At 35.1% G+C, this 19,545-nt stretch overlaps 1 protein-coding gene across 1 annotated transcript in view; it reads right to left on the reverse strand.

Moving 5' to 3' along the window:
• LOC149812024 (Leucine-rich receptor-like protein kinase family protein) overlaps positions 1–19,545 on the reverse strand; it is a 35,795-nt gene that overhangs the window by 4,727 nt on the left and 11,523 nt on the right. Inside the window, exon 2 of the mRNA XM_089992629.1 lies at positions 6,065–7,723. Coding sequence (XP_089848755.1) covers positions 6,065–7,723 — 1,659 coding nt within the window. The remainder of the gene's footprint in view (positions 1–6,064; positions 7,724–19,545) is intronic.

A 19,545-nucleotide genomic window follows, 5' to 3' on the forward strand; every position in this document is an offset into this window, starting at 1 on the left:
ATAATACAACTACATGTGAAAATATTTGTATATTCTCCTTATTTATTTTTTAGAACATATATAACACACTTTTTTATTTATACAATAACAAAAGTGTATATTAATGTCTACATATTATAGAAATGCCACAAGTGCTGGAAGTGCCCAGCTATGGTAATAAGTGTGCTTTAAATGTAAGAAGTAGGGCATTTCTGAAACTGGCAGGATTCATGAGTCTTGTTTCTAGCAATTGTTATTCCCATGGCAGAGTAATCCTAATTCTTAAGGAATCATGATTCATGGGATGCATGAATCTCAATTCCTGAAAATGAGAAGAATGATTTTTATGGATAACAAGTTCCAGATAATAGATTTAATAGAAATTATTTTGTGTAATAAGCATCGGTGCCTAAAGTTAGCTTATTTTGTGTAAATTATTTTGTTGCTCAAATTCCTATTATTTTTAGACATCTGTGCCTAAAGTTAGCTTACTATTCATAAGTGTCATTTTTGTATCTAATGTTGCATATATAATTATAAATTGTTGTTGCACGAACAATTTTATATAGTTCCACAAATATTGGCATCAAGGTTTCCTTGATGAAGGAAAATCGTGCTTTTAAGAAAATCTTATAACAAATATGAGCTTATATAATAAAAGGAAACCTATTCAACATATAAAAATATAAAGGGAACATGTTAAAAATAAGTGTTAATATCACGTAATATTGTGATAAATTTCCACATGGTGATATCTTGAAATTATCATGATTTTTTTGGGATTGTATATTTTCAAAATATCACTGCTATCTGTTACACAATTTTAATGTTATTCTTTTAAAAATTAGTTGATTTAGATATTACAAAAAAAAAACAGTTTATCAATCATTTGCTCTCATTTCTTAAAATCTCTTTGTATCCTCTCAATTTCTCATTTATCCCACAAATTTTATTTTGCTTCCTAAGTATTTTGCTTATTGCTTTCCAAATGATTCCCCATACTGCTCCCTATATCTTTTTCTTACTTCTTGAATCCTTTTTAAGTTTAAATATGTAGCTTTCTGCTTTTGGTTCCTACTTTCACTTCCTGCAATGAAAACTATCAGCAACACACAGACACTGTATATACTATATAGAATTAAATAAATTTATATAAATATTAAATAAAAGGTTAACATGACCACCAAGTGGCCGCACCATGAGTCAAGTATACCATAATCAATTCAAGAGTGACATGATTTTTCAAACCTTCAACTGGCAAACAACCCAAATTCAGTTTTTTAAATTCTTCTAACAGCTAGAAATCTAGCTGTTAGAACCAGTCTAAGAGCTAGTTTTGAGCTCTCTTGTGTGTGTATAAATAAGGGGTTTTACCCCATTGTAAGTATGCTTCTTGCATGCTTGATCATTAATAAAATATTTTTTTTTATATAGTGTGTGCCCTTAGTGGCATTTGTGACTGTGCCCTTAGTGGCCCTTTGTGCTTGTCCACTTTGGATTCTTTGGTAGACTTTTGTTTGTGCTTGAAGGCCCTTCTTTCTTTACATGGTATCAGAGCCATAGTGCTCCATAGTGCTCTTGACTTTTAGAGATTGGCAATCATGCATTTGTGTGCTCATGAAAAGCTCATCAAAGTGTTTATGTGCTCGTGGTGTGGTGTTCGTAGTGACTCAAGTAGACGTGTCTCTCAACACCAACCTCTCCCTTGCCTTCTCTCTTTCCTCCCTCTTCTCCTTTGTAAGCATGGAGGACAAGGAGAGTATAACCGTTGTCCCCATCAAACTAAATGACACCAATTATGTAATGCGGTCTTCAATCATGAAGCACCATATTTACGGCAAGGGCTTATAGAGATTAGTGGATGGGTCCAATCTGGAGCCTAAGTTACTTCTCACCAAAGTGGAGAACGGGAAGGACGTAATTACAAGATGATGAGAGGACCAAAGCCATAACCGACTATGAGAAAAAAATAGAAGGAACGGACAATAGGTCACACAAAGATTATGTTTTAGCTCATTAATAGCATAGGCATTAAGAAATATTCTAGTCTAGCTATATTTGAGCATGCCAATGATGCATGGGAGTACCTCAAAAACATGAATTCCATATAAGATATTGCACATGTGTGCAATCTTCAAGATAAAATTAGAACCATGGTGCAAGGTGATACGAGCATTAGGGAATGCTATAATGCTCTATCTGAACTTTGGGAGGAGTTGGCTCTTCTTGACCCTAAGTGGCATTGTCTCTTGGACATCGAGCTCCGATAAAAACAAGTCGATGCAGAGCACTTCTACCAATTCATAAATAGGTTGCACCACGAATTTGAAACCATCAAACCGTCTCTTCTCTATAGAGGAAGAATTCTCTCTATTATTGATACAATTGAAGAACTAAGCATGGAGGAGACTAGGTTAAAGAGACACTATAAAAAAATGATGATGAATCTGTCTAGACTGAAAAACTATACTTTGCACGTACAAGAGAACTCACTTTAGGGGACAAAGCAATGAACATGATAACAAGAGGAAAATCATTTGTCACTATTACCATGAACCGGGCACATCAAACCAATATGTTCCAAGTTGAGAAAAAATAAGGAAAAGAAGGTAGCTTCGGTTGATCCACCTCAAGAGACTAGACATTAGCAACTCTCAAGACACATCCTTTGGAAGTATGTCCCTATTTCAATTGGTGCACTTGAGAAGTATTCAAACATTGAGCATGAACATGAAGTATGAACTAGGAGAAACATCAAAGACCCCAAAAAAGTTTGTGTCTTATGAGTCATTTTCATCCAAATACAAGGTATGTATTGCGTTAATTCATTCCTATATAGAACCTTCGACCTATACCCAAGCCAAGGGACATTCCGAGTGGGTAGAAGACATGAGAGTAGAGTTAGAAGCTTTAAACAAAGTCAAAACTTGGACACTTCAAGATACCCCACAGTAAAAGAAACCTATAGGATGTAGGCGGGTATGTAAGGTGAAAACCAAGAGTGATGGAACCCTGGAGAGGTATAAAGTCATATTAGTTGCAAAAGGATATTTCCAAGAATATGGAATAGATTATGATACTTTTGCTACCATTGCTAGAATGACCACTATTAGTACCTTAGTAGTTGTCGTCTTATATATCAAATGGATGGTACTAAGCACTAAACCACTGTTAGGACTTAAGAGTGAGGGGGGAAGTGATTCCAACAACAGGTACTAAACCATGGATTTGTGTTTTTATAGGTGAATCTTTGATTTTGTAGAGGTGCAAGAAGAAGCAAAAACTTTCTCTTGCGTCAACGGAAGCCGAATACCAAGTCATGGCCACTACCACGATGGAGGTGGTCTAACTAAGAAGATTGTTGGCCGATATGGAGATTCAAGTAACAGGAGCTTTGAAGATGTGTTGTGACAACAAGAGCGCTATTTACATCGTCAACAACCATATGTTTCACGAGAGAACAAAGCATATCGAAATGAATTGTCATTATGTTCGAGAGGAGTATCTTCAAGGCAACATTGATCTGCCCTACGTTATATCGAAATATCAACTGGGAGATTTCTTCACCAATCCTCTCTCAGCTCCAAGGTTTCACTTCTTAGCAAACTTTTGATCATTATACCATAAGTTTGAGGGGAGTGTTAAAATATATATATATATAATATTTTTTCTATTCTTTTTGTATTTTTATTTTTTTCTTTCTTTTTTTCTGTTTTTTATTCCCGTCAAATGTCTACTGACTAACAGATAGATTGGTTCTAATGCCTAAAAATCTAGCTGTTAGAACCAATCTAACAACTAGTTTTGGGCTCTCTTGTGTGTGTAGAAACAAGGGGTTTCACCCCATTGTAAGTATGCTTCTTGCATACTTGTTTATTAATAAAATATTAATCTTTTATAAATTGCGTGCCCTCTTTTAGTGTGTTCCCTTAGTCACATTTGTGAGTGTGCCATTAGTGGCCCTTTGTGCTTGTCTACTTTGGATTCTTTGGTGGACTTTTGTTCGTGCTTGAAGGCCCTTCTTTCTTTATAGACCTCTCATAGAGGCCCACACCTCTTTTACTTTTTACTATGGTACTCAAAGCAAACTCTAAAAGGGGCATTTACCACTCTTAGATGTCTACATAAGGAACTTAACTATTGTTCAAAAAGAGCAAAAGAAAGGCCCTTTCACCATAAATTAATTGCTGAAGCTAATTATTATTTTGATTTTTGTTTTATATATTTTAATAGAATATTGTCTTTGTTTAATTGATCTCAGATAGTTCTGATATATTTTCTTTGTTTTCATAAATTTTGATAGAATATAGATTTGCTTTTTATTATTTGCAATCATTTTTATTTATTTATGATTTATAATTAATGAATAAATGCTTTATTTTAGTAATTATACACATTTTTAAATATTTTTCCAATTTAAACTTTGAGAAATATTCATATTTTTGAAAAATGCCTCATTACGCTTCACGCCTTTGAAAACCTTGGTCATAATAAGATATTGGCTACAACATAGATAGAAAGCTCTACATGGTTAAGAAACTATGTCACCTGGGTACGGGTGCGGGTGCAGGTGCAGGTGCAGGTGCAGGTGCAGGTGCAGGTGCGGGTATGGGTACGGGTCATGAGAGTACGACACGGCAATTCCAATGTGGGTACAGGGACACGGCTATATATATATATATTAAATATCACATAAATATAAAATAAATTCAAAATAAACTGACTATAATCCAAATATATATGCTATATATGAAATATATATTATATACTAAAAATATAATTATAAATTATAAATTAAATACAAACTTGTATGTATGGAGGGTAAAATGGTGTGTACGAGTGTCGACACATGCCGACATGGGTACGGACGACAAAATGGAGTGTCTGGGTACCATAGTTAAGAAAGCATCAATTCAAGAAATTGGTATTTTGAGTTTATGCTAGATATCCTGTGTTAACAAAAGGAAGATGAAGACCACACAATCAAAAGTTGAACAAAAAACAACCATGAAATTTGTCAACCATAGTCACCGATATTGCGGATATTTTGAAAATATCGTGATAATATTGGTGTTTTAGAGTAATCTAACATTATTGTCATTTTATCACAATATTTTCAAAATATTGCCAGAATTGAAAATGTCACAATAATATCACGATATTTTAAACTCTTGTTTTTTTATATTAAGCCTAATTTTTGTATTTTTTGTTTATTTCATATTTTAAAACCTTTTATAATTTGTTTCTTTATATTTTTAAATAAAAACAATGGGATTGTTTATTATTTTTGTATCCTTTTTATTATTATTTATATTTTTTCAATTTTTTTATCATCCAAAATTTTCCAAGAAAACCCACTTATTGAAAATCTTCCAAGAAAAAACCATGGTGAGAAATTACCTTGAACGATATAGGTGACTATGATGCGAACTCACTAATGAAATTACTCTTTTGTATTTTGCCTTCATTTTGTTGATGAGCAGTTCAGGTTTCTTTCAGATCTACCCATTTTTTCTCAGAACATGTTTATCCTCTTTTTCTATCACATTGCATACACTCACAACACTTTCAGATTTTCCTACCTGAAGGATCCTATATCTAACATGTAAAATCAAGCCCCAATCATAATTCAGAAACAAGTCCTCATGATGGACAATTTTCGCAAACTGGTCAGCAGTTCAATGGTAGACATAAATTACGAATATCACATTGTTCTACATCACAAGCTCCTCTTAGCATTATTGTTGCAGAACTAAATTTCCAGCAAGGAAAATCCTCAACTAAATATATAACAATGCATAGACAATAATATATCGCTTTGTCAACAAATTCCATGTTAGCTAAAATTCTCTAAGGATGCATTTGAATGCTTCAAATCTCAGATTCAAGGATCTGAGCTGGCATGGGGCTTGCTGATGTGGTGTGGACAAGAGATCCTCAGGTCTCTTGTCGAAGCATATCCCTCGTATCTCAAGATCTGAGGGATTCAAGTGCACCACATTAAAAAACACAACAAATAAAGAAATATTTCTTTCTCATTCACAGGAACAGTAGCCAAAGAGAAGGGACATCAGGTTAGTGGTACCATAAAGATGATCTGCCAAGCTCTCCGCATTAATGTAGTCAGAAATAATCAGCTTTTCGTGTTCCTTTGGTCCCCAATAGTAGCCTCTCAAAGGGGCAATATTTGGATGTCTAATGGTTCCAATTCTTTTTGCTTCCTTGGCAAAGTCCTTCTTACGTTTTACAAGCCCCTCTCTCAACCACTTCACAGTCAGCACATGGCCTCCATCCAGTGTAGCTTTATATGAAGTTCCATGACTGCTTCTTCCAAGAACTTCAGCAGGGGCCCTTGACAGTTCATCAGCTGTAAAAATTAATGAACTGTCTAGGAAAAACAAATCACCAGATAATCTATCAGGTGAATAAGCATACAACATGACTGGTTGATCATATGTTATGGAATCATTATATAGCGCAGGCGAGGAGAAGGGCACTCCGGAAGATGACCTTCCAATGCTCGGAGATCTATCTGGCTCATTTTCAGATTCTGGAACTACTTCTTTGTTGTCCACAGAACTCCAGTGCGCAACCTCAGAGGTGAACTTCTGTTGAGATCCTGAAACAGTATCTGGGGGTGGAAAATGAGAGGCAGTGTAACTTGATTGGGCTGCAACGTGATCAACATTTGGCATAAATCTGAAAGAACTAGGATGGGTATATCTACCCCACTTGATACTCTTATTAAGGATACCAAGACTGCATCCATTCCTTGAGCTATGTTGTAGCACTTGGCCTCGATAATGAACTGCCATAACTAAAAGAACCATAACTACTGCTCCCCCAATAGATCCAAGGATAATTGCAGCTTTTCTGGCAGATGTTGAGTGTCCCATGCTATAAGTAGCGCCCTGACCAGTTTGATGCGTAGATGGACCATCTGAGATACTTAATAAGCTGTTTCCAGGATAGAAAGAAGATTCTGGAAACTTCCTTAAACTTTCCGGAACAATGCCAGATAAATCATTATATGAAATATTGAATATTTTTAGACTTGGCAGAAAAATGTCAGGGATGCTGCCACTGAAATGATTCAGGGAAATGTCAAGATACTCCAAACTATTAAGCTTGCTTATTTCACTAGGTATTTTTCCTGAGAAGTTATTCTTCCCAACATTCAGCAATGTCAATGCACTCATGTTACCAATCTCAGAAGGCAAGGAACCATTCAATAAATTATCGGAAAGATCAAGAGACTCCAATTGTGAATAAGAGGGCAGACCCAATGACTCAGATAAAGACATATGCAAACTCTGAAGAGGGATGGTTCCTGTGAATCTGTTACCTGACAGACGCAAGCTTTTCAAAGTCAATAACATGAAGAAGTCACTCAAAATAGGTCCTGAGAGTTGGTTACAGCCCAGGTCTATCACAGTTAACTTTGAATATCTCCCTAAAGGAGGGAGAATGCCCACCAATGAATTATTTGTTAGCTTTATGGTAGTCAAATTTGGAAACTGAGAAGTCTGATTTGGGAAGGTCCCTGACAGTGAATTTGAACTAAGATCAATAACCTCTATATCATCACCCCAAGTCCGTAATGCAGATAGGTCACCTGATATCATATTTTTACTTAAATCCACAAGCACACAGCTCCCTATCTCAGATGGCAATGACCCTGAAATGCTGTTTGAAGAAAGATTCAAAACCCTCAAATTTGAGGAGGTAATGGCACCAATAGAACCTGCATATATAAGTGAGAAACTAACATTCAGGGCCACAGTGGGTAAGGACAAAAATATACACAAGCAAAAGTTCAAGTTCCAAAACCATGAAAAAAGACCTAAACGCTCCTCAACTTAAAAACAGAAGTGTGGATATGATATCTTCATGGGAGGTATGCTCACAAAAACATACATCTATATTTTCTTGTGTTGAAAGATCTAGAAAGCATTACACCATGATAACAAATGATCATGAAAATAATCAAGGGATTTGTAAGCCTCATATAAGCTACAAAACACTACTTCAACTATATCATTCAAGATCTTGTAAGACCTTATACAACAATGTGCGATTTAAACAGTTTCAGCACAACCGGATAGTAGTTCTCAAGAGCACAAGCCAGAAAAAACCTGAACAAAGTGAGATTGCCATATTTACACACATAACATGAAGTGTATCTGTGTGTTGTGTAAATACTTAGCAATCATTCCCTGGGTCTTCATCATATAAATGATATTCTACTGTATAGTCTAATGAAACAGATACATAGCCAAAATGATATAGAGAACACATCCCTGTGCCAGAGTGATTGTTATGGGTGCTGATCTGTAGGTTGCAAGACAATTTTTACTAGTCTCTACTTTGCGCAGAAACTGCAGTATATGAACCAGCATTGCAGAATGTCAAAAGAGTTATTAGTTCAAATGATCCCTACCTAAAAGTACCAGGTTTTTTGGAACTCGGCAACCTGCAAACAGTGAATCCAATGACTAAGACAATAACAAGATAAGCACAACATGGCTTGCTTCTTTGTTTTTCAAGACTCACATTTCATCACAAGCATGCAAGGAGGAAAACTTTGATATCTGTTGTGCATGTATAAGTTCACTGGGTGTATATGTATCATACATGAAAATGTGCATGCACAAAAGCATCAGTTATGTTATGAGTAATATATCAAAATGCTATTGAAATTCAGACTCACAGATACGACCATAACATGTGTATTGTATATATCCAATATCACAACCTACAGTAGTTATCTAGAGGGAGGACCATATTAAGGTAAAGATACCAAATTGCATAAGAATTATGTAAAGGAGTTCAATATTCCAAACCTAAAATTTGGTTTTTCTCTGATTTATAGGAGCCAGCTACCTGTTATTTATTTATATTATCTTATCAACTGTCAATTTGTGTCCTATTTGCAACTTTTTAAAAGGTATTTTTAATGAAAAACCAATCATCTCATTATCAAGCAGCTACACAGTAACACATGCAATACAGCAGCAGCTCAATGACTCAGACAAAGGCATAAAAAAGGAGAAACATGCATTTTTGTTAGGCATGGTTTCCCCAAAAAAGAAGGCTTTTCAGGATATCCTATGATTAAAAAAATGCACATGTTCAATGTTACTGTATGTGTTGAAAGACCAGCACAGAATCAGTTAGGGATATATGCAGTTATGCACACACTCACCTACAAATGCATCTTCAAACTATCTTGGCAAGCCATATTCTCAGGAGTCAGGATATTATAAGATTTTCTATAAATCTTAGGAAATTATTGGAAAACATCAGCAGTTTTGAAAAAAAATAAAGAAAATATCAAATAATATGAAAAGCTATGTAACACGGACTCTTCTAATATGGAACGGCACCCGCATCGCGCTCGCACCCATGTGGGTGTGAAACTTGGATACGGCTTCCTTTGTGTCAGGTGAAGTCAACCACACGAAGGTCCATTTTTGGCCAAAAGTAGATTCAGTTAACCCTAACCAAGTCCAGTTTTATCTATATTATACATAAATGCACACACATACATGTGTACATACATACATACATATATCTGCACCTCAGCACCAGGAGAGCAAATCAAGTGATTTGGCATCCTCTCCGTCCACAATGTACACAAGGACCATGAGGTCCTTGTGGGATGAAGTAATGTACGGTGAAGATGTCAAATCACTTTCAGATCACCTGACCTGCTCTCCCGCACCAGTGTGGTGTTATTTTTTATTCATGAGGAATAACAATCATAGATTGTTAATTTGATTTATTGCATGAATTTATGCATGATGAATTGATGATATGATAATTGTTTTTATTTCATTAGTGTTAACTTAAAACTGTTAAAAATTATATATATATATATATGTATATATATCCCCCCGCACCCAAGTTTTTTTAAAGTGCCACATCTGCACCCGCACCTACGTGACATAGACGAAAACATAGAAAAGATATTCATAATATACTTTGCTGCAAAAGTGTAGAAAATTTGTTTGAAACAAGAAAATATAGGAATAATAAAAAAGGATACCTAAATTATACAAAAACTAAGATAAATGAAAAAACTACATACATTTTTTTTTCTTTCCTAAGTTTTATGCAAAATCCTATGTGTATGCATGTATGTGTCTGTCAAGTTTTCCACTTCCTTTTTCCCTTTCAGAAATTTAAAAATTTCATGGTGATTCAAAATTTTAAAATTTTAATGCTGATCTTTTTAATGTGAAAACCGATCATCTCATTAATAAACAACTAGAAGGTGATACATATAATATAGTAGCTGATCAACAACAGGAAAAGGCACCAAAAAGGAATATGTCATTTTCATAGACAAGCTTTCCCAAAAAACAAAGGCCTTTTTAGGATAGCTTATAAGTTATAATTGAGAAATGCATGTGTTCAATGTCATAAGGTTTTCAGAGAATAAGCTTGCAATGATAAGTTATTAAAACATGTTCACCACATTATTTTGCCCAACATTTAAAACTTTGATTATGAGTCCATATCCTTTTGGAATGACACTCACCTTTGAGGTCGGTCTTTCTCAGTCTGTATTGAACTGTGAGGTATAAAAACAGGTATAGTTCGAATACTGGAAATGATAATGGTTTGTAGCCCTTTGCAGGAAGCCCAGAGAAAATGAGCTTAAGGAATGGCTGGAGCTGGTGGATCATATAGAAACTAGGTTCCCAGTTATTCAAAAGGTTCCTTGGTCTAGAATTGCACACACCTTGCTATAAAGCATCATTATTGCCAGGTAACACCCCCTTTCCAAAGCAATCTAGTACCTTTAGACAAAAATTTTACCCATTCAAATCTGAAACACAAGGGAATCTCGCTCGCTAGCACTTTTAGTTCTGTGTGGTCATGCCAAGGAAAATCTTAACCACCCATTTTGAAGTTGCAATCTTTAAGTAATATGCCTCACTAACTCAGATAGGGCTTCCCATTTTAAAGGGGAAAAGAAGTGGTATTGGGTATGGTGTTGTTGGTCATTCCATGCACGGCAGTTCGTATGGCTCGAAAGGAACTCAAGAACCTTTGGAGATAAACGGAGTAGAGCAGAATTAATACATCTTAAGTTACAACAAGACATGTGTATGTGTGCCAATGGAAAATGGCCAAGAAAAAACTTGTCATGGATTGGTTTTCGTAGATCTCATGTATCTAAAGTGTTTACTTCATCAATGTTTCCTTATATTGTAACTTCTCATCACTCTTTTTCTTAAAAAAAATTTATTCCCAAAAAGAAAAAATGTGGCTATGCTTCACTATTGACCATCATCAAGTGTATTTAACTACTTGTTCTCTTGTAAAATTACTAATTTGCCCTTGGTGGAAATAATAACACATGAATCCAACATGGAATTTTAAATTCGTTAGGGGCATAAAATTGCAGTGAACTTGTTAATGTTCACATGAAGCTGCCAGACATTAACAACACCCAAAGTGTGATCTTTGTAAAATCATTAATTTGCTCTTATGGCAACAATCAATATGAAACTTAATTTTCCTAAGAACAAAAGGCTGTGGTGAATTTGTTAAGATCCATGTGAAGTTTCAGGCATGAAAAACACCTTTATGTGCACTTCTGAGTATTTGTGCGCGTTATGCATGTGTTTACATATGCATGCATGCAAGTACCTATGGGCATGCTGGGAGATAGTCCTTAGCGAGATTCAAACATGAAATACCTGAGTAAAGGTCGTTCAACTCTACCGCTCAAACTACCATATTTGATTTATAATGCAATATGTTCTACACATTCCACAAAGAAATGAATTGCATTTTCAGGGAAAAGAAGTTACAACAAGAATTGTTTAAATTAAAAGACAAGGAATAAAAAAATATTGTCCTAACCCCTAAGTAACCATTTTAATCATATAGAGGGATGGGAAATGCTTATATAAATCTGTAGCAATTGCATTAGTAACTCACAAGTCACAACCCTACAGCAATGTGTTAAAAAATAAACTGGAAACAGCAATGATATGTATGTCATATACTCTATATCCATTTCTCTTACATAATGGTAGGCTAGTGGCACCAGTGGGATAAAAAAAATCTATAATTTACACATCATCATGGTTCGGCATTACTAGATTAAATAAAATTGACTCCTTCAAAAGCTAACAATAATTGCAAGACATTGTTATTTTATTTAAATAAAAAATCTGAACAGTTTAGAAAACAGAATAAAGGATGTGAAGTTTGTAAAGAACCAAACAGCCTTGAATTTCGAACCAAAACGTCCACCAATATTCCACTTGAGTGGGTAACAAAAGTGTTCTCTAAGGAGCACACCCACAAAGTGAACCACACAAGTGTTCTAAAGAACACACTCACAAATTTCACAAAAGAAATACACAAGGCACATAATATAAAAAATATATTCTATTCAATAAAATGTATGTGCCCAAAAGCATAAATTACAAAGGGGAGAACACCCCTATTTATACACAAAAAGGAGAGGAGGGAGCACTCGTAAAGAGAGAGAGAGAGAGAATTACATGGTGAGAAAAAGGCTCCCAACGGCTAGAAATTCTAGCCGTTGGGAGCAAGTCAAACTGATTTGACTTGCTCCAATGTCTAGAATTTCTAGAGCTATTGGGGTCAAAGTCAAATCAGTTTGACTCCCCCAACTATATTATATATAATATATATACATATAGTATGTATATACAAGTATATATATACATATATATATATCCATATACGTATATACAATATCATATACATAAATATATATATGTACACTTTAACACTCCCCACTCAAACTTACGGTAGGATAACCAAAAGTTTGCTTAAAAGGAAGTAAAACCTAGGGGCAGAGAGAGGTTTGGTAAAAAAGTCCGCCGCAGTAGCTTGCTTCCTCGTAGGGTCAGCAGAGGAAGGCAGTTCGTTACGGTACTCTTTCGCATGTTAGTAGTTGCTTCTGTTTTTCCTTTCAGTGAGCAGCTTTCTTGGGCGACTTTGAGGATTTGAAAGACTCATTTTTGGCTATTCTACTCTATCTCATATCATCTATTTAATATACTATCTGAGGCAGATGGTTTAGCTTGAGATTCTTTTGAAAAAAACGGAATCGCCAATTGCCCCAATAAAATGGCCTTTACTTCAACAACATCTGCACTATTCTACTATTCATCCTTCTTTCGATGGTTAAGTAGTCAAAGACGGATGTTTGAGAAAAGTTTTGTTCCCCGTTGCTTAGCAACTCATTAATACGCTAAATAATTCTCATGTGAACAAATGTGAGATTGTGCTGAAACTGACTAGTTGTGTGTACATCATGTGATATCATGTCTAGTGATAGTGAAGTAAAAAAAGCTCTGATAAGCTGTGTATAAGGAGTTGGATCATTGAGAGGCTCTCTATCATCGATTTTCATCTTGACAATTGTTACTTCAAGAGTGACAACCTTTTTATTATCTAATATCTCAAACCTGAGAACAATATTAGAAGCAAATTTAGATTGAGATAATAAATACCCTCTAAGTGAATAAGCAACTTCTATTACTAGAAAGTAACGTAGAAAACCCAAATTAGTCATTTTAAAACTAGTTTTAAAAATATTTTTAATATGTTGAACTCCCTGTGTATCTCCTCCAGTGATTATCATATCATCAACATAGAGAAGTAAAATAACTACCTACATCAGAATTCTTAACAAACAAGATCTAAAGCCAATATCAAGCATAACATTGATAAATCTATTACACTAAGCTTTGGAAGCTTATTTCAAACCATATAATGCCTTATGCAGGCGAAGATCCTTTCCTTGAGGTATACACATACTTGGAGGCGCCTCCATGTACACTTCTTCCATAATATTGTTATTTAAAAAGGCATTCTTGGCATCCATTTGGTATATGGACCAATTTTTAATTGAAGCAACTACAATGAGAATTATAATTGTGTTCATGAAGGAAACAACTTCAAAGGTTATTTCATAATCTATATCATATTCTTGTGCATATCCTTTGGCAATTAGCCTAGCTTTGTATCTCTCAAGAGTCCTATCACTCTTGGTTTTAATCATGGTTTTAAAACTCGTCGAGTCAACTCGGTGACTCGGCTCGGCTCGGCCCTCCAGCGAGTCAACCCAGCAGGGTAAACTCGGCTTGCCTTGACTCGGCCGGATATTTGACATTTGATTTTTTGGGTATTTCAAAATAACAGTTTAATAATAAATAATAAATTACAAGACAAACCAGTTCAAAGATACAATAATCTATCAATCTTTATGTGTTGATTAAACATATTGGCAAAAAAAATGATTCAAAGATCTAACAAAAAAGTGAAGCATACACGTATCGGTGCTTGTACTTCATGTTCTGGTGTTGGGTGCCTTTGAGTGTTGTTTTATGAACACATATCATATCCTTCATTGTATGTAAAAATACATTTTTGTACAAAGTCTGTATCACACCTGTGCATAACAATTTGTACCATGTCATCCTTATTTTTTGACAGAAACACCCATATCATACCAGTTGTGCTGATCTTGTACAGTATGCTTGTACATGTATCCATGTGACAGCATTTCCCTTGGTCATAATTGGAATTTCTTCTGGTGATTCATTCTCTTATTGTTGTTTTACCTTGTTGCAACTAATTCAATCTGGCTTTTTATGCAAGATGATGTGTTGTTGTTCTCAATGAGGTGAGATCACTAGAAAGGAAAGCTAACAAAATCTAGGGTGTCTTATGGAGAAGTTTAGCTGAAATTCCTAAACCATTCTATTTAGAAACTTGAGTTTAAGTATGTTTCTAGACTCAGTTACATGGGGCCTTCATTGAATACCAAAGACATGCTTGTTATGAAGAAGTTTCTTCATGTAACTTGATCTTTCCATGTGACCTTGTTATGAAGAAGTTTGTACTTTTTCTACTCTAAACTTGCAATTTTTTATTGTCAACTCTTTAGACTATATGTTTACTGAAAAACATGGTTTGAGACAAATTATATATTGTTTTTCTTTTAAAATCAAAAGTTAACAAAACCCGATCTGAGTCACCGAGTTGACCCGCCGAGTCACGAGTCAATAAAGAACGAGTCGAGTTCTGAGTCACGGGTTTTAAAACCTTGGTATCTTATATACCCAACTACAACCTATAGGTTTTTTTCTTTGAAGAAGATTTTGAATAAATCAAGTTTGAGCATTTTCAAATGCATTTAGTTCTATCTCCATGGCTTTAACCCATTCGGAGTATTCTTTGGCTTGAACATAAGATGAAGGTTCAACATATGAGTGAATTAAGGCTAATGCATGCTTGATATTTAGACCAGAGTTACCGAAAGCACCTATACAGTAGGTGAAGCGTGCTTCCCCGATATGTGTTTCGGAAGCGCGAAACGCCGCGCTTTCGGAAGTGTGAAACGTCGCGCTTTCGAAAGCTCGAAACGTCACACTTCCAAAACGTGCGGGGAAGCGTCTTTTTTTTGGGAAGCACGCTTCCCTTTTTTATTTTTTTATTTTCATTTTTTATTTTTTATTTTTTATTTTTTATTTTTATTTTTATTTTTTTTTTGTTCTTTTTTCGCTTCCTAGGTCGCTTTTGAGACGGTTCGTGATTCGCTTCTAAGTTGTCCCACGCTTCCCGCTTCCTAAAATTTTGAAAGTGCCTCGCTTCCCTCTTCCTCGACTGGCAACCATGATTTAGACGAAAAAGAATCATATGAAACAAATTTTGTTAGAGGCTTTGAAACTCTAGATGATTTCCTAGTTTGCAGTTTTTCTTTATCTAAATTAGAATTTTTTTTAAATGCATATGGAGGTTTGGGGCATTCCCGTCTAGTTGTAAACAAGTTTGATCATCATGAGGAGCTTCGTTAAGAGACTCCCTATCTCTTGATTCAATGACATTCAAAATCATAGTCCCAATCACAATCATCAATATCATGGTTGGAACCAAGATCAAATAAAAAATGAGTACTCAGTTACTTCCTTTGCTTGATCTTTATCAAAAAAAATTCTTTTTTCTAAAAATGTTATATTTCTAGAAATATACAATTTTTCAATCTTAGGATTATAACACGTGTATCCCTTTTGGTTGTCGGCATAACCAAAAAAGGCACAAGAAATAGCTCTAGGAGAAAACTTGTCATTTTTATTGGTTAATACAAAACATTTGCAACCAAAAAATCGTAATCTAGCATAGTCAAGAGAGTGCTCAAGAAGTTTTTCAATAGGTGAAATATTTTGTAAAGAAGATGAAAGCATTCTGTTTATAAGATAAACAGTCGTCAAGATAGCTTATGCTCAAAAAATCTTAGGCATGTGACTAGTAATAAGCAAGGTTCTTGAAGTTTCAATGATGTGCCTATGTTTTCTTTCAGCTAAACAATTTTGTTGCGGTGTGCAAGGACAAGATCTTTGATGTGTGATGCCATGAAGTTTAAGATAATCTTTAAAATCATTTGATATAAATTCTCTCCTTGAATAAGTACGAAGTAAATTTCGTTTTCAAACTTATTTTTAACCAACTTATGAAAATTTTGAAAGTGGAAGAAGACTTCGGATTTATACTTAAGGAAGTATATCCAAGTGTGTCTAGTAAAATCATCTACAAATATGACATAGTATGCATATCCACCTTTAGATAATACAAGTGTTGGACCCCAAACATCTGAATGAACTAGCTCAAGTGGTCTAGTTGAAACAAAAGTTCTATCATTAAATGGTAATCTCTTTATTTTTCCAAATAACACATTCTTCACAAGAGAAATCATTAAGATTACAAAAAAATCAGTCTTGAAAATTATTGGACTTTTTATGTATTTGGATGGCCTAATCTTTTATAACATACATTCAAATCTAACTTTTGGGCATTATAACAAAAAAACATCATAGGTATCTCTAAAAAATCCATATAGTATAGCTCTCCTTCTCTATGGCCTTGCCCAATCAGCTTCACTGATGTGTGATCTTGCACTAAACATTCATTTGAAAAGAAAGAGATATTACAACCATAATCGGATATTTAATATACGGATAAAATACTTAGATTTAACTTAGGAATGTGTCGAATTTTTAGAATAAAAAACTTTTTAGATTTTGAAGAATCTTTTTAAAGATTCTCTATTCCTTTAATTTGAAGAGATGTACCATCGACCTAAAAACATTTGATACACATGAGTTGTTATGATATTCGGACAATATATCATGATTTTGGGTCATGTAAAACAATGCACCGGAATCAAGAAGCCAAGAAAATTTACAAGGATTGAAAAAAGATGAAACGACGACTATAATTGAAGATGATGCTCTCTTGAGAAGAGGTTGAATAGTTTCCACTAGTTGAGCTAGAGACATGCTTCCAATGGATGATTCTTCGGATGTGGGAATGTCCCTTGGTTCTTGTGGAAAGTCAATCAAAGCAACCTTCTTTTAAAATGTCCATTTTAGTTAGGACATTGAGGCTTAGTGTGCCCCGGTTCACGATAATAACAAATGACTTTCTTTTTATCACAATCATTTTATTGTCTTCTATAATGAGGTGGTTTATATGTACGAACATAATTTTCTGCTCTAGAGACAGCCAAGACCGAGTGTAAGATACACAATTTTTTTCAGTAAATTTCTAAATAAAAATAAAAGGTATTTTTATACAATTTCATCGTATTGAACTATAATGCCAAACGAAGAGGTTTCGTAGAACCAATTATACTTATAATTTATATATCCTCAAAGATATATGCTCCAACAGTCAAGGAGCCATATCTCACTCACGGGGCAAAATTAGAGAATTCTGCACAGCCAATCCGCTTTGTCTCATCAAGACAAAGAGAATGGCATACTCACTTTTTTCGAAAAAAATATCGACGAAATCCCAAAAATGCACGGGTCCCACATAAATATCTCACAAAAATATCTTGTGGGACCCACATAAATATCCCATGAAAATATCTAGTGGGCCTCACAGAGATATAGATGCTAAGTCACAGGGATTCGGCAAATCAAGTGTCGCACCGGCGTCGACGTGACGCGACGCGAGTGCGCGTGCGGGTGAGGCACCCGGTGCAGTCAACATGACCCTGGGTGCAGTCAACGCACCCAGGATCAATTTTGTCGAATTTTCGGATGTAAAAAAAAATTGCCCGATAATAAGGGTTGCGAAAGAGGATTAGGGCAAATTGTTTTTGCCCTAATCCTCTCCTCTCTGTAATAAAATGGTGGTCTTCAACAAATGCAAAAAATAACTCACAAACAAGTGTCTATTGGAGACACTACAAGCATGACCCTTGAAAGGGTATAAAGGGAAGAACACTTGAAAAATAAATAATACTTTATTCATGAACAAAATGCTTAAGAAGCATGGTTATTTACATTGAAGGGGTTCACCCCTATATATACAAAAAAATGGGAGAGAGAGGAGAGCTCATTTTGAGCTCTCCAAAAAAGAGACGTTGGATTCCAACGTCTCTTAATATAGCTGTTGGACTACGGTCCAACAACATTTATTATTATAGCTGTTGGACTATAGTCCAACAGCATTTATTATAGCTGTTGGACTAAAGTCCAACAGCTACTTGCTAAGTCAAGTTCCAACAGGAACTTGACTGGATCAAAATATCTAGTTTCTATTGAACTAGATGCTAAAAAAAGAAAATAAAAAAATAGAAAAAGAAAATAATAAAAGAAAATATAATAATATTAAATAATATATATATATATATATATTGCAGTTTACATTTTAACACTCCCCTTCAAACTTACGGTACAATGAGCGAAAGTTTGTCTAAGAGAAAGTGAAATCTGGGAGCAGCGAGAGGCTTGGTGAAGAAGTCTGCTAATTGATATTCTGATGTAACATATGGCAGATCAATGGTTCCATGTAAGTATTCCTCTCTGACATAGTGACAGTCCATCTCAATGTGTTTAGTGCGCTCATGGAATGTCTGGTTGCTTGGAATGTAGATCGCACTTTTGTTGTCACAGCACATCTTTGAAGCTTGCGTTGCTTTAGCTCCCATATCCGCTAGCAATCGTCTGAGCCAAACAACCTCCATAGTGGTGGTTGCCATGGCTCTGTATTCAGCTTCGGTGGAGGAAAGAGAGACTTTCTGCTGCTTCTTGCACCTCCACGAAATTAAGGTTTCACCTAGGATCACACAAAAACCAGTAGTTGAGCGTCTATTATTGGGATCACCTCCCCAGTCAGCATCAATATATGCAATTAAATTTAATGAAGATGAAGCAGACAAGAAGAGTCCTCGTGAAAGAGAGGATTTTAAGTATCTAATAATACGCAAAATCGCTCCCAAGTGCACGGAGGTGGGAGCATGCTGAAACTGACTGACTGTATGAACCGCATGAGTTATATCTGGCCTAGTAATGGAAAGATAAGAAAGAGCTCCAACAAGTTGTCTATAACGAGTAGGATCATCAAGAAGTTCTCCATCATCAATTTTCATTTTAACATTGACAACTTCTGGAGTGTCTACTTTCTTATCATCTGTAATTCCAGACCTGGAAACGATATCAAGAGCAAATTTAGATTGAGATATCAAATACCCTCGAGGGGAATAAACAACTTCAATGC

The sequence above is a fragment of the Nuphar pumila genome, chromosome 17 (genome assembly GCF_984573655.1).
Source record: "Nuphar pumila chromosome 17, dmNupPumi1.hap1.1, whole genome shotgun sequence".
NCBI lineage: Eukaryota > Viridiplantae > Streptophyta > Magnoliopsida > Nymphaeales > Nymphaeaceae > Nuphar > Nuphar pumila.